General features: G+C 46.8%; 1 protein-coding gene across 1 annotated transcript; it reads left to right on the top strand.

Annotated features, from left to right (window-relative positions):
- Window positions 1-6,501: 6,501 nt before the first annotated feature.
- LOC113780640 lies at window positions 6,502-11,753 on the top strand. The gene is made up of 2 exons (XM_027326422.1): window positions 6,502-6,823; window positions 6,922-11,753. The coding sequence occupies exons 1-2, from the start codon at window positions 6,502-6,504 to the stop codon at window positions 11,751-11,753; spliced, it is 5,154 nt and encodes a 1,717-aa protein (XP_027182223.1).
- The last annotated feature ends 1,971 nt before the right edge of the window (window positions 11,754-13,724 follow it).

Raw genomic sequence — 13,724 nt, forward strand, 5'->3', positions numbered from 1 at the left:
CTCTATATTGCCAAAATCTCTGATAATTAGTTATAACATTCTTTTTATTACACTTTTACACCCTCAGCTTCTAAATTAATATCATATGCCTATTTATTTCTATTTTTATCTTCTAAAATTCACTAATCATTTTGGGCTTTGGGTAAAAGTGAAACAAAAATAAAGTCTCTCTCCTACAATTCATTTTTTACTACCATTTTTAAATAAAGGGGTTGACAAGAAACCAAAGTTGTCATTCCAGGGGTGCTAAGTGTGATTTCAAAAAATATGGGGGGTGCTAGATGTGATTAGAAGAAACCTCAAGGGAGGTTTCTGATATTAATCCAAATTCATTTTCACATTATGTGTATGTACGTGATAGTATGTAAGGGCCAATAATTAATTGCAAATTTAAACAATAAGCTAACTTCTATAAATTTATGACCATGTAAGCATACACAAGTATTATGGGATACCTTACAACAAGTGTACCTTCTTGATGTTGTCAAGCCATCCTAGTCCTTGTTCAAGTAGTCTTTTTGGATGTTGAAACTCATGACAAAACCATATGTATTGTAAAATTTATAAGCCTCATCTTCTGCATCAAACCCCATTCCTGTTTTAGGAATCCCATTCTCTGTCAACTTGTTGCTATCAACAACTGCATTTTCTGTCAATTACCACGTGTACATCAGTCATCACAATGTGAACCATTGCACTTACTCATTCCATCAACAAAAAGATTGCACATAAGTCATTAATTATGTACACGTTTGGCCCATTTCAACACATACACACTACGATGAAGTCAACATAATTACTAACCATCTGTATAGCAATTTTAATATCATATTATGTGCCATGTAGATAACATTACCGATGAACCAACACGCAATTGCAAATTCAAAGAAACAACTAAGTTATGTAAATTTCTCGCCATGCGGTTATAAATTTTGATAGACATGTACTTATCAACTACCCTGATAGTTTTTGCTACACAAGCCACCCCACTCAACCTCTTTTAGCCAAGATATATGTATACTATGCAACCAGATTTTAAAAGGTGAGAACTTTAATTCATCAATTGAGTCAAATTTACAAACACTTGGCATGCATAAGTTCCCTGTGCATACGTTCTTTAAGTTGGCTCTCAATGTATCTAATTTATGCTACCCATATGATTTCCTTGTTTAGGAGTTTTCGCCAGAATTTCAATTTCATTATTCATGCCACACTGTCTTAAACGAGTTGTACAAACAAAATCATGCAAGTAAATTCATCCCTCTTCTGTCGCAAAACAAGCCAAATAGTGCAATGAGTTTGCAATATTCTTACCTTTGGGGTTTAGTCCAATTCGATTGAGTCTATCTCTGCTTTAGATCTCACCAACTTCCGTCTTGTTGCAGCCTTGATGAAAAATTTTTGTCCCGCAACAGTTACTTCTGCAACACTATACACTTTCTCTAAAAACCTCTCATCTGAAACTTCCCAATTTGGGGTAGGGATATTATTTTGCTGATACTCTGGAATTGTGAATGAATGTTCACAAGATATGTTTTTGGAGGGAGACCAAAATTCTATTTCATTTGAAAATTTCAGATGAAGAGTCGTGCCTCATTAATTTGAGCGGGAATTTTTGGAACGGAACAGCTGAGGTATTTTAACGGAGCCCGTTAGCCCCTCAGATATTTTTTTATTTTTTTTCCTACTCACTTGCTAAAACAACGTCGTTTTCCTTTGCTGTTGCTCCCATTATACGTGGCCTATTGCAGTCCTCTCATTTTTTTTTGTGAGAGGACCGCTCAGGGACGGTCCTTCTGAGGACCGTCCCTGCCCCGTATCCGTGGTTGTGAGGGGGCGCTGGAAGTACTTTAATAGGGTTTTAATAGAGAAGTACTTATTAAGTGTTTTACAACTAGCACTTTCTTTTTTAAAACAAGGGGTTCCATCAACAGTCCATCTTAAATTATACTTCGTGCTTCATTAGTTGTACTGCCACCTCATCTGCTCCAACGATTTGTCTAATTCACTACTTTTCACCCGCCCCGCGAGGGGCTAACAGGGAAGGCGCTGGGGCAAGGGCATGGGGAATTCCCCCCCCCCCACTTAGAAACGGGGCAGGGCGGGGTCCGTCATCCGCTTTAAAAAAATAAATATATAAAATATATATAGGTATTTAATTATATATATAATATATAATTTAATTAGTTACAAACTTATGATAATGATATTATTAGTTATATGCATTATATGATGTCTATTAGTATATATAATATAATTAATATTATTAATTATACTAATAATTATATATGTGTACTAATACAAATTATTAATTGGTTATACTAAATTTACTAATACATTTATACTAAATCCCTAATTACACTTAATACAATAATATTTTTTTCTTAAAAAAAACACAAGCACAATAATGAATTAGTGATTGTATTTGTACCAAAAGTGAAAACTTAACTATTTTAGTTATATTTATTTCATCATGTTGGATTGTATTCAAATAATTTTTGTTTAATTGTTTTTATAAATTTCAATTGTAAAATTACAATGAATAATAATTTGATGATGTGTTGATATTTTAGTACTTGATTATTTGTTAAAATTTAATCATAATAAAATTATATAACAAATTTTATTAGCCCCACGAGGGCACCCGCGGGGGAAGCGGGGCGGGGTGGGGACAGGGCAGGGGGAGCGGGGGACGGGGGATGCGGCGGGGGCGGGGGAGTTTGTAGGCAGTGGGGCGCGGGATGGGGGAGGGGTCCTCCGCCCCAACCCCGCCCCGTTGCCATCCCTAACTACTTTGTACATATGTCTTCAAACTCAGATCGGGTATTGACTCAAGCGAACTTAGGTGTCAATGGATTTGACTGGATTTGATCGGAGGTCGAATCAAATGATATCATAAATACATCATAGACACGTACATATATATATATATATATATGTATATATATGTATGTGCATGTATAGACACACACACCCATTCGAACCTTTGCTTAATTAACTTGAGAAGTTGAGTCTAATTAACTCGTAATAATCACGTAGCTGATGGTAACAAATTGAGTTTGAGAAGCTATGCAAAGTATTCTAATGGAACATGGGTTACTTTCTTTGTAATCTGAGGTACCATTTCCCAATTTTAAAAGGATAACATCTTTTCTCTGTAATTGGGATTCATTCCATATAAAACTAACTAAGGGATAAAAGACAGAGATCCCATTCTGGAAATGAAATCTTGCTAAAACTAAAATTGATTTGCCACGGTTTTCACTTTCTAATATAACCTAGAATAACATCAAAGCAATGTGGAACTAAGGTCTTGGCCAATTTAATGGATTATTTAACTATGAGAAATAGAAAGAGCTAAAACAACTGCATTATATGAAATAACTTATTATGCTATTTTTGCCATTATTATTTGTTAGGAACAATGCCAGTTTATGAGGTTAATGCACATCTGTGTTTAGTTTCATGTTCATTTGCTACTTTATGACTTCGGAATTCGGATACCACCAAATCCACTGATCACGGCTTTGTACTCAAAAGAACAGTTTGCATTTCCATTTTAGACAAAAAAAAAAAAAAAAAAGAAAGAAAAATCAGGATCTTTTATGATCGTCAGAACAAATTTGCACCCATTAAAAAGCAACTAATAGTAGGCGAACACAGCATAACAATTTTCCTCAAAAAAGATTCCATCAAAGTAGAGATGGCAAAATGGATTCAAATCCATTTATTCATTCATATAAACCAAGTTTAAATAGATTTGGATGACTAAAAAAAGGATGATGACTTTAAATGGATAACCATTTAAAACCAATTAAATTGATGGATTTACATGGATTATTCACTTGATCCATATAAATCCATTTAGCAAAATAGAATGCAATGGGAAGACGGACCCAGGACTCACAAACAACTTCTTCCTTCCAGAAAGCGTCATCATTGTGGGCCAACAAAACTAGAGAACATCATCGCTTTCACAAAAAAGAAGTGGAGCTAGAAACAAAGTCCAAATATTGACAACTGGCCTCTATGAGTTAGTTAAATTTGAGAAGAATCTTTTTTTGTTATTGTCTTGTACTTCCTTCAGTATATTTTCATCTTTTTCCTTTTTGTAGATTTTTCCCTTTAGTTGCTTAATAATCACATGTTCTTTGCCTTCTATTAAGGGCCTGTTTGGAGTTACAATAACTTATTAAAAAGTAATTTTTCAATAGAGTTTTTAATAAAAGTACTTATTAAGTATTTAAATGCTTTAAAATATATTATTAGGAGATATAGTTCAATAAATACTTATTGTATTGGATAATATGTAATTTAAAAATTTTTAAATGTATTTATCTCTTTATTTAGTTCATAATATAGGATAAAATGATTAAATTCAATGTTTTATTTTTTAAATCACAAAAGCTACTATAAAAGTACCAAATTTAACCTTTTGCTAAAAGTGTTTTTAACATAAAAAATTTTACTCCTAATTTTATGGGATGATATTCATCAAACGTTTTACTTCTAACACCCAAAATTGCATTTTTTTCCAGAAGCACTGCAACTCTTATGGGGAGAGCTTGCGCCTCTTATGGGGTGCAACCTGGCTCAACTCCGGATTAGTCAGGGCCCAAAGTGGCTATTGCATACCAAGGGATCTGACAAAAAAAAAAGTTATCAAAATATTTAAATGGATTATAAATGGATAATTGGCTTTTATTCAATCCATTTATTAATAGATCTAAAAGGATTGGATAAATTTCATCCATCATTCATTAAATCAAAATCAATTATAAACCATTTATCTATATTGTCACCTCTACATCAAAGTATGTACTACTTTCCATGTCTATACTAATTCCCGCATACACACTTCGGGCTCCAACCACAGGATATGATATATTTTTAAAAAATGGAGAAAATTAGTGATTCGGAAAGTTTGTTTAAGCCTTGAGCTTGAAGTCCGAAGGAGTTGGCGGCAGTGGAGGCTTGAAGTTCGAAAATTACCAGAGGAGCGGCGGCTCCAATCTTTGACGAGTGGCGGCAGTGGAAGAGTCATGGTTAAAATTTTAAGAACGAAAGAGGTGAGGAGCTGGTACTGGAGGCTTGAAGTTGAAGTTGAAGTCCTGAAAATTACACTAGAAAAGCGACAGCAGCAGAGAAGATGAGAAGCAATGTCCAGTAGCTTCCACTCTTGTTGGTTGTATAATCCTCCTTTGTGAGAGTTTCTCTCTCTTGGTAAGAGTGCCCTCTCTCTTCTGAGAGTTCCCCACCGTTGAAAATCCTTGAAACTTTGAAACTTTCAAAATCCCTCACCTTTCAACATTGTAACTGAAATCCAAACCTCAAACAAGACCAGATCATCTTTAATGCCAGCATGCACACTAAAGATGCTAGTATGTAGAGTGTTTTTCTGCCAAACAAGGTTCAATTCCAAGTAAGCAAGTTTATCTGGGTTGGAGTCCTCTTCTGTACGAACCCAGCTGAGACAAGAATAGGGTCTGTGGAAATACAAGGAACTATCACTGTAAAGTTTGTAGCAGTTGAACAGCTAACAGTGGACAAGCAAGGGAATTGATGACCATATTAAAGCAATATGAGAAGGGATCAGGCCAGAGCATAAATCTGGAAAAGTCCTCAGTCTTTTTTAGCAAAAATATGAACTCTGACGAGAAGGCAGGGGTGACTCAACAATTGGAAAGCATTCAGATAGCTTCACAAGGAAAGTATCTGGGACTTCCGATGGTGATTGAGGATGCTCACCTCGGCCACCCCAGCATGGCCGAGGTGATCTCATCTCTTCCCTCACAGGGGCGAAGACTTGTTCTGGGTGCGATCCCTGAGCTCGGCCAGATCACGGAACTGCTCCTCAATTGAGCTCGGCACCGAAGCTCCCACCTCGGCTGCACGCCGATGATGTCAACCCACCTGACACCATCTGTGACCAGTGCTTTATCTGAAAAGCACCTAACGCTCTTAATGGCTACTACGTCAGTTTTCCCCGTCACTCCACCCAGGCGGCTACAGTGTCAGAGTCAGACCTCCTGACACGCAACAGAGCCGTAATATCAGGACGTGGGTCCCGCCAGCATAAGCTCCCGTCCTACCTCTCACTCTCACCCTATAAATACCCCACATACTCCCAACAAGTAAGCACACTGTTCATTTACTCATACTTTAGTATTTTCTCGTTCTCATACTAACTTGACCGTCGGAGTGATCCCAGGGGAGAAGCCCCGCCATTCACTTCGGATCAACAGGTTCACTTCGGACCTTTCACACCTCACCTCAGGGAGGGCTGATTCAGGTCGGCTCAGCCACCAACCAAAAATCACCTCTTCAATTGGCGCCGTCTGTGGGAACGAGATTACGGCTAAAATGAGATCCACGCGCTCCAGAAGCGGAAGAGTACCCTCGACTGGGGCTGGGCAGACATCGGGAGCCCAGCAAGATCGCATTTCTGAGGAACAAGGGTCCCCAAGGACCCAGCCTCACAACGAAGACGCCATCGCCAAGATGGCCGAGTTTGTAGCAGACAACCCAAATATCTTTGAAGAACTGGGGAGGTACTTCAAGAGGCAGGGGAAGGAAAAGGCCGAGTCCTCCAAGAGGAGACCAACGAAGTCCCCTGAAGTACCTTCCGGAGAGGACTCCGATGAGGGGCACCTCTCTCGGAGCACTTCTAGGCGCGCCACTTCCAAGGCGACGTCTAAGATTGCGTCTATTTCGCGGGCGTTCTCCCGGGGTCTACTAGGAAAACAAGCTGAGAACCCACCTCGGCGTCCCGGGGGCTTAGCCGCCGAGTACATGAGGGCCCCGCCCTTCACCGATGGCCGAGGTGACCCCGAGGATCACCTCCGCGCCTTCCTCTCTGCATTTCGGCTCTACTGCGTCCCCGACGCCGTCATTTGCCGCGCCTTTCCCATTTTCCTGCAGGGCACAGCCCGGAAGTGGTTCTGGGGCTTGGAACCAAGGAGCATTTCCTCGCTGGACGATTTGAAAGACCGGTTCATTCACCGCTTCGTATTATCTCGGCCAATAACAAAGACTTCGGCCTACCTCCTGAACCTACAGCAGGCTCCCGGCGAGTCACTGCGCTCATATGTGCAGAGGTTCAACGAGGAGATGTGCAGATACCTGATCAACATGAGCAGGTAACTATAGCTGCCTTCACCAAAGGGCTGATTGCGGGACTCTTCAATACCGAAATACATCGGGACTACCCCCGCACACTTCGGGAACTCTGGGATCGAGTGGATCAAGGAATCCGAAGTGAGGACCTCAATCGCATGAAGCGAGAGGCTCAAGCCACTCGTACTGGGCCGGAGTCCCGAAGGAAAAAAGACACCGGTCGAGCCGAGCCAAGCTCTGGTGGCTCGTCGAGTCAATTCCGGGACCGCCGGAGTGTCTTCGATCGGATTGTGAAGGGCAGGTCGTCCACCTCGGACGCCGAGCTGACACCGCTCAATTCCAGCCGGACCCATGTCTTGGCCGTGATGAGACAAAACCACCTCGGCCGAGCTCCTCCTGAAATTTTGGGGAGGAGAGATAAGAGGAACTCCAGCCTCTACTGTGCCTACCACCGGGATGTTGGGCACGAAACTGAGGATTGCAACGATCTGAAGCGAGAGATCGAGAACCTGATCCGTCAGGGGTATCTGAAGCAATTCGTCCGCAAGGACGGAGGCTTCAACCGAAGCGCCTCCCACCGGGAGAATCGGGGCCCCCGCCGAGAAGACCGGCGGGACACGAAAATGCACTGCCGAGATCCTGAGGACCACAAGGAGGACCAGCGACCTCCGCGCGATAGGTCACTGGGGGGCTACGGCCCCACCATTGCCGGGGTGATCAACACAATCGCGGGTGGTCCGACGGGAGGGGACAGCCAAAATTTCCGGAAGCGGACCTACTGCCAAGCCGGGATGGAGACGGCCGAGCCGAGCTCCAGGCTGTCCGAGGTGATCACCTATGGTCCCAGCGACCCCGTCCCGGCCGCCTCCAACAGTCACGAAACTCTCGTGATCGAAGTCCTCACCAACAAATACATAGTCAAGAAGGTCTACATTGACCCAGGAAGCTCGGTAGACGTCCTGTACTACCGAACCTTCGAAAGCCTAAAACTGGCCAGGGAGCAACTCACCCCTGTCCGAACTCCCCTCGTTGGCTTCGGGGGACACGTCGTCCACCCGGAGGGTATGGTGACCCTGATGGTGACTATCGGGCGTCATCCCCGCTGCCGAACCGTACCTGTCAGTTTCGCAGTGGTCCGGACGGACTCTCCTTACAACATGTTGATAGGTCGGCCCACACTTAACGCCTTGAGGGCTGTATATTCCACCTACCACTTGAGTTTCAAATTCTCGACGCCCGCCGGGGTGGCCGAGGTGAGCAGCGATGTGAACGCCGCCCGAGAATGCTACCTAGCCACCATCCAGGCCGCGGTCACTCCCCGGACTGCGTCAAAGGCCGGAGAGAAGAGGCCAGCCGTCCTCTCCATAGACAGCATTGACCCTCAGGAGTCAAGAAAGCCCAGCAGGCTTGAGCCCGGAGATGAAGTGGAACAGGTGGTCTTGGATGAGGCGAGACCTGACCAAGTGGTCCAAGTAGGAGCTGGACTCCCCTCACCCCTGAAAGAAGAAATGATCTCCCTGATCAGGGACCACCGAGACGTCTTCGCGTGGTCAGCGGATGAAGTGGTCGGAGTGCCACCCGAACTCATGATTCACCAACTCAACGTTAACCCACAGGCCCAACCTGTGCGGCAGAAACGGAGGCACTTCGGCCCCGAACGTAGCAAGGCCATATCCGATGAGGTCGACAAACTCTTGCTCGCCAAGATGATTCACGAGGTCCAATACCCCACCTGGCTGTCCAATCCAGTCATGGTCAAAAAGGAACCCAGTGGGTGGAGGATGTGTGTGGACTTCACGGACCTTAACAAGGCCTGCCCCAAAGATTGCTACCCTTTGCCGAGGATAGACACCCTCGTCGACTCGGCAATGGGATATGATATCCTCTGCTTCCTAGATGCCTTCAAAGGGTACCATCAAATAGGAATGAGTGAAGAGGATCAAGAGAAAACGGCGTTCTACACCGACCGAGGTACTTATTGTTACACTACCATGCCATTCGGGCTAAAGAACGCCGGGGCGACCTACCAAAGGCTGATCAACCGACTCTTCAAAAATCAGATCGGCCGCAATGTAGAGGCCTATGTGGACGACATTCTCGTCAAGAGCTTAACCACTTCGGCTTCTCTGTCCGATATGAGGGAGGTCTTCGGTGTCCTGCGGGACTCGAGGATGAAATTGAATCCCAAGAAGTGCGTCTTCGGCGTCACCTCCGGAAAGTTCTTGGGGTATCTGGTTTCCCGCCGGGGAATCGAGGCCAACCCCGACAAGGTCAAGGCCATTCAAGACATGTCCCCACCTCGGAACCTCCGAGAAGTCCAGAGGCTAAATGGACGCTTGCCTGCCCTGAATCGATTTCTGTCTCAATCTGCTGCGAAAGCCTTGCCCTTCTTTAAGGTGTTGAAGAAGGCTGATCAGTTCGCCTGGATTGAGGAATGTCAGGTTGCCTTCGACCAGCTGAAGCAATACCTGCACCACCTACCAACTCTCGCCTCACCTCGGCCCGAGGAGAAGCTCTACCTCTACCTCTCCGCAGCCGACGAGGCTGTCAGCGCTGTTCTCATCCGAGACGAGGACACTCAAGTGCCAGTGTACTACGTCAGCCGAGCACTCCGTGGGCCAGAAACTCGGTACACCCAGGTGAAAAAGCTCGTGCTAAGGCTAGTCCACGCAGCACGGCGGCTGAAGCCCTATTTCCTTGCTCACCCCATCTCTGTCCGAACCGATCAACCATTGCGGCAGATCCTGGTGCGACCCGAAGCTTCCGGGCGCCTTACCAAGTGGGCAGTTGAGTTAGGCGAGTATGACCTGTCATACGAGCCACGCACCGCCATCAAGGCTCAAGCTTTGGCCGACTTCCTGGCCGAGCTCACCTTCACGGAAGGTCGAGAGCCGACCTCCGCCGCTGCCGAAGTGTCCAATTCACACTTGTGGACGTTGTATGTGGACGGATCCTCCAATGGGGATGGCAGCGGAGCAGGGCTGCTCTTAGAAGACCCTCAGGGGGAAGTGTTCTCATATGCCCTCCGCTTCGACTTCCCTGCCACCAACAATGAAGCCGAATATGAGGCATTGATCGCGGGACTCCAGCTAGCCCGTAGACTCGGTGCCCAACAAATCCACGTCCGCAGTGACTCCCAACTCGTAGTATGCCAAGTTTTGGGTGAATACGAGGCCAAGGATGAGACCATGCAACGGTATCTCTCCAAAGTACACCAACTTACTGCATATTTCGAGTCTTTCGAAATCCTAAGGATCCCCAGGTCCCAAAATAGGCGAGCCGACGCCTTATCCCGGCTGGCCTCCACCTCATTCTCTGACCTCAACAAGACCGTCTTGGTGGAGGTGCTGGACGAGCCGGGATACCTGGGAGAGGTGGCCTGTCCCGTACACCTTGGAGATATGTGGATGAGCCCGTTCATCCTCTTCTTGGATCAGGAAATCCTCCCCGAGGATCGAGCCGAGGCCAGAAGGATACAACGCAAAGCGGCTCGGTTTGCTCTCCGCGAGGGAGAGCTGTATAAACGCTCCTACCTCGGCCCGTGGCTGAAGTGTGTCACGCCCGAGGCAGGACGTCAGATCCTCCGCGAGATCCACGAAGGCCTATGTGGGGCTCACATCGGCCATAGGATGTTGGCCAGGAAGACCTTGCTTCTTGGATACTTTTGGCCGTCCATCCGACAAGATGCCCAAGATCTCGTTCTCGGCTGCCCTTCCTGTCAGGCCCATGCACCCGAGCATCACCAGCCTTCGAATTTCATGGTTCCAATTACTTCGCCCTGGCCGTTCGAGCAATGGGGGACAGATATCATCGGTCCTTTCCCTAAAGCGGTCGGAGGTTACACCTTCCTTGTCACCGTTGTGGATTATTTCACCAAGTGGGTCGAGGCCGAGCCTCTAAGAACCATCTCGGGGCTGGCGGTCCAGAAGTTCTTTTGGAAGTGCATTGTTTGCCGCTTCGGCATACCTCAGGTCGTCATCTTAGACAATGGAAGACAGTTTTCCGAGAACCCATTCAAGGCTTGGTGCGAGAACCTCGGCATCAAACAACACTTCACCTCGGTAGGCCACCCTCAGGCCAACGGTCAAGCAGAGAATTTCAATGGAACTCTTTTGCACGGCCTCAAGACCCGACTACACCAGGCTGGAACTTCATGGGTAGAAGAGCTCCCAAGTGTCCTATGGTCTTATCGGACTACGCCGAGGTCAGCCACGCAAGAGACCCCGTTTTCCTTGACCTATGGAGCCGAGGCCGTCATCCCCGCCGAGATCCTTACTCCCAGTTCTCGGCTAGCAGCCTACGCGGCCGAGGTGAACCAAGAGGAGAGACAATTGGATCTCGACCTTGTCGATGAGAGAAGGGATCTCGCCTCAGCTCAGATAGCTTCCTACAAGAACACACTATCCCGCTATTACAATGCCCGAGTTCGACACCGTCGATTCCAGCCAGGAGACTTAGTCCTCAGGAAAAACTCGGTCAGCCGAATTGAAACCCAAGGGAAATTGGGTCCAAAATGGGAAGGCCCTTACCTGGTTGTGGAATCTAGTCTTAATGGGTGTTGTAAATTAAGCTATCGAGATGGCACACTAGTGCCGAGGATTTGGCACGCCGAGAACCTCAAAATGTATTATGCTTGAACAATTTTATCAAGTTAAGACTTCGGGTGCTTTGTTATTTTTCAACACACTTGTAGCACAACCAGTATTAAAAAATAAGGGGGACAAACAAGGGATAAAGCAAGAAGCATAAAAGAGCCGAGATGAGAAGAAATAGGTATTTCATTCAATAAAAAGAGGCATTACAAAAAGAGTACAAGGCCGAGATCAAGAGTGCTGCTAAGCACCTCCCACCTCGGCATACTACCTAAACATCTACAAGCCTAGACCCCGGTCGAGGCTCCCCCCCAGTCTCAGCTCCAGCTCCATCCTGGGCTGTCTCCTCGCCGGTCTCTTCTCCGCCGAGGTGAATCTCTTGCCTTTCTTCTTCTTGGTCTCCACCAGCTTCTTCCTCTCCGTCCTCCTCGAACACCTCGTCCAGTTCGGAGAGCCACTTGTTGAACTCGGCCTGAACTTCGGCCAGGTTCCTTCCAACTTGGATCCTATCGGCCATCCGGTCACATAACTCCTTGGAATCTTCGTTGTAGTGGGCACTGTTTTTCAAAGACTCCAAGGCCTCCGAGGCGAGATGAGCTGCGGCCTCGTCGACGGCCGAAGTATAGCCAAGCATAAAGCTCGGCCTTGTCAGCTGGCCGAGATCACTGATGAAGCTCTCGGATCTCCGGAAATTTTCCACTGTCGAAGTCCCAGCGCTCTCAAGAGCCTGCTCGTGGGACGTCTTCACCTCGTCCCCTCTCTTTTGCTCCTCATCCAGAGCTGACTTCAGACTATTGATGGTGGCCTGGGCCTCCTCTTCCTTAGCCTCGGCCTCCTTAAGTTTCCTCTCAAGCTCGGCCTTCTCAGACTCAGACACCAATAGCTTTTTCTGCAACTTGGAGATCTTGTCTTGAAGTTTGCTGGTGCCCTGCTCATCGACCACAGCACAGTATCTATGTGACAGCTCGGCCACAAAGGCTGAGGTGGAGGCTGTGGACACCATGAGGCTTTGTATCAGCTCGGCCGGACTTAGTTTTTTCATGAACTCCAAGTCCCTTGGCAGGGTGGAGTGCATCACGAGATCTTGTGCAACCCGGGGACTGCTGCACCTGTCATTGACTTTAAGTGTCCAGTTCGGACACCAATGCTCGCCGGGGTGCGTCTTCTCCTTCCCGGCAAAGACTGGAGCGCTATGGAAGAGGTTCCATAGCGAGGTCCCCGTTACCGCACGGGTCGGGGGTTTCAGCTACTTGCCTCGGCCGTAGGGAGGCGGAAGTGCCAAGGTAACCCCGACTGGCACCCCTTCTGGCACCCCTTCTGGCACCGAAGTGGACCCTGTGGCTGCGGCGGCCGAGCTGCCTTGGGCCGCCGAGGTGGAAGAATCCTTTTCTGCCGATGTCTTAGCAGCCAGTTCCTTTTTCTTCTTCGGCTGAGGCGCCGAAGTCTCACCAGTGTTCTTCCTCTTCGTCCTCTTGGCCACCTCGGCCGATCCAGTAGTGATGATGTCAGACAATCTGGTCACTGCACAAGAACCAAATATTATCATATGTCTTAGCCGAAGTGAAAGTAAAGCTATGAAAGAAAATTACAAGGTATTTTAAGTTTGGTGGAAGTGAAGGGAGTCTTGTCAGGACTGAGTAGAGCTCGGCTAATCCCCCCGTCAACCAGCACGGCTTTAGGGTAGTCCAGACTGAATATCCGAAGTCCAGACCCCATCAACTTCTGGAAGGCCTCCTCTTCGGCATCCCCTGCAGAGGGGTCGGTTTTCGCTTTAATTGGCCTCCACCAAAAACCCCTGGGGAAGTCCACTACGGACACAAAGAAGAACTCGCGCTTCCAGTTCTTGATCGAGCTGGGAGCACCGATGACGAACTTCGGAATGGCGTTGTTCCGGTTGCAGATGTAGAACCATCCCTTGTCCGTCCCATGCGCCTTGAGAGTGTAGCATCGGCGGAAGAGGTCCACAGAGGGAGTCACCTCCTGATGCCGGCACAACATCTCGAAGCCTACGAGGAT

The sequence above is a fragment of the Coffea eugenioides genome, chromosome 8, assembly GCF_003713205.1.
Source record: "Coffea eugenioides isolate CCC68of chromosome 8, Ceug_1.0, whole genome shotgun sequence".
Taxonomy (NCBI): Eukaryota; Viridiplantae; Streptophyta; class Magnoliopsida; order Gentianales; family Rubiaceae; genus Coffea; species Coffea eugenioides.

Excerpts from the sequence above, each read along its gene's own strand:
- LOC113780640 (XM_027326422.1), top strand. The coding sequence starts at position 6,502 with ATGGCCGAGTTTGTAGCAGACAACCCAAATATCTTTGAAGAACTGGGG. Across the intron at positions 6,824-6,921 it reads GCCCTTCACCGATGGCCGAG|GGCACAGCCCGGAAGTGGTT; the intron begins GTGACCCCGAGG and ends ATTTTCCTGCAG.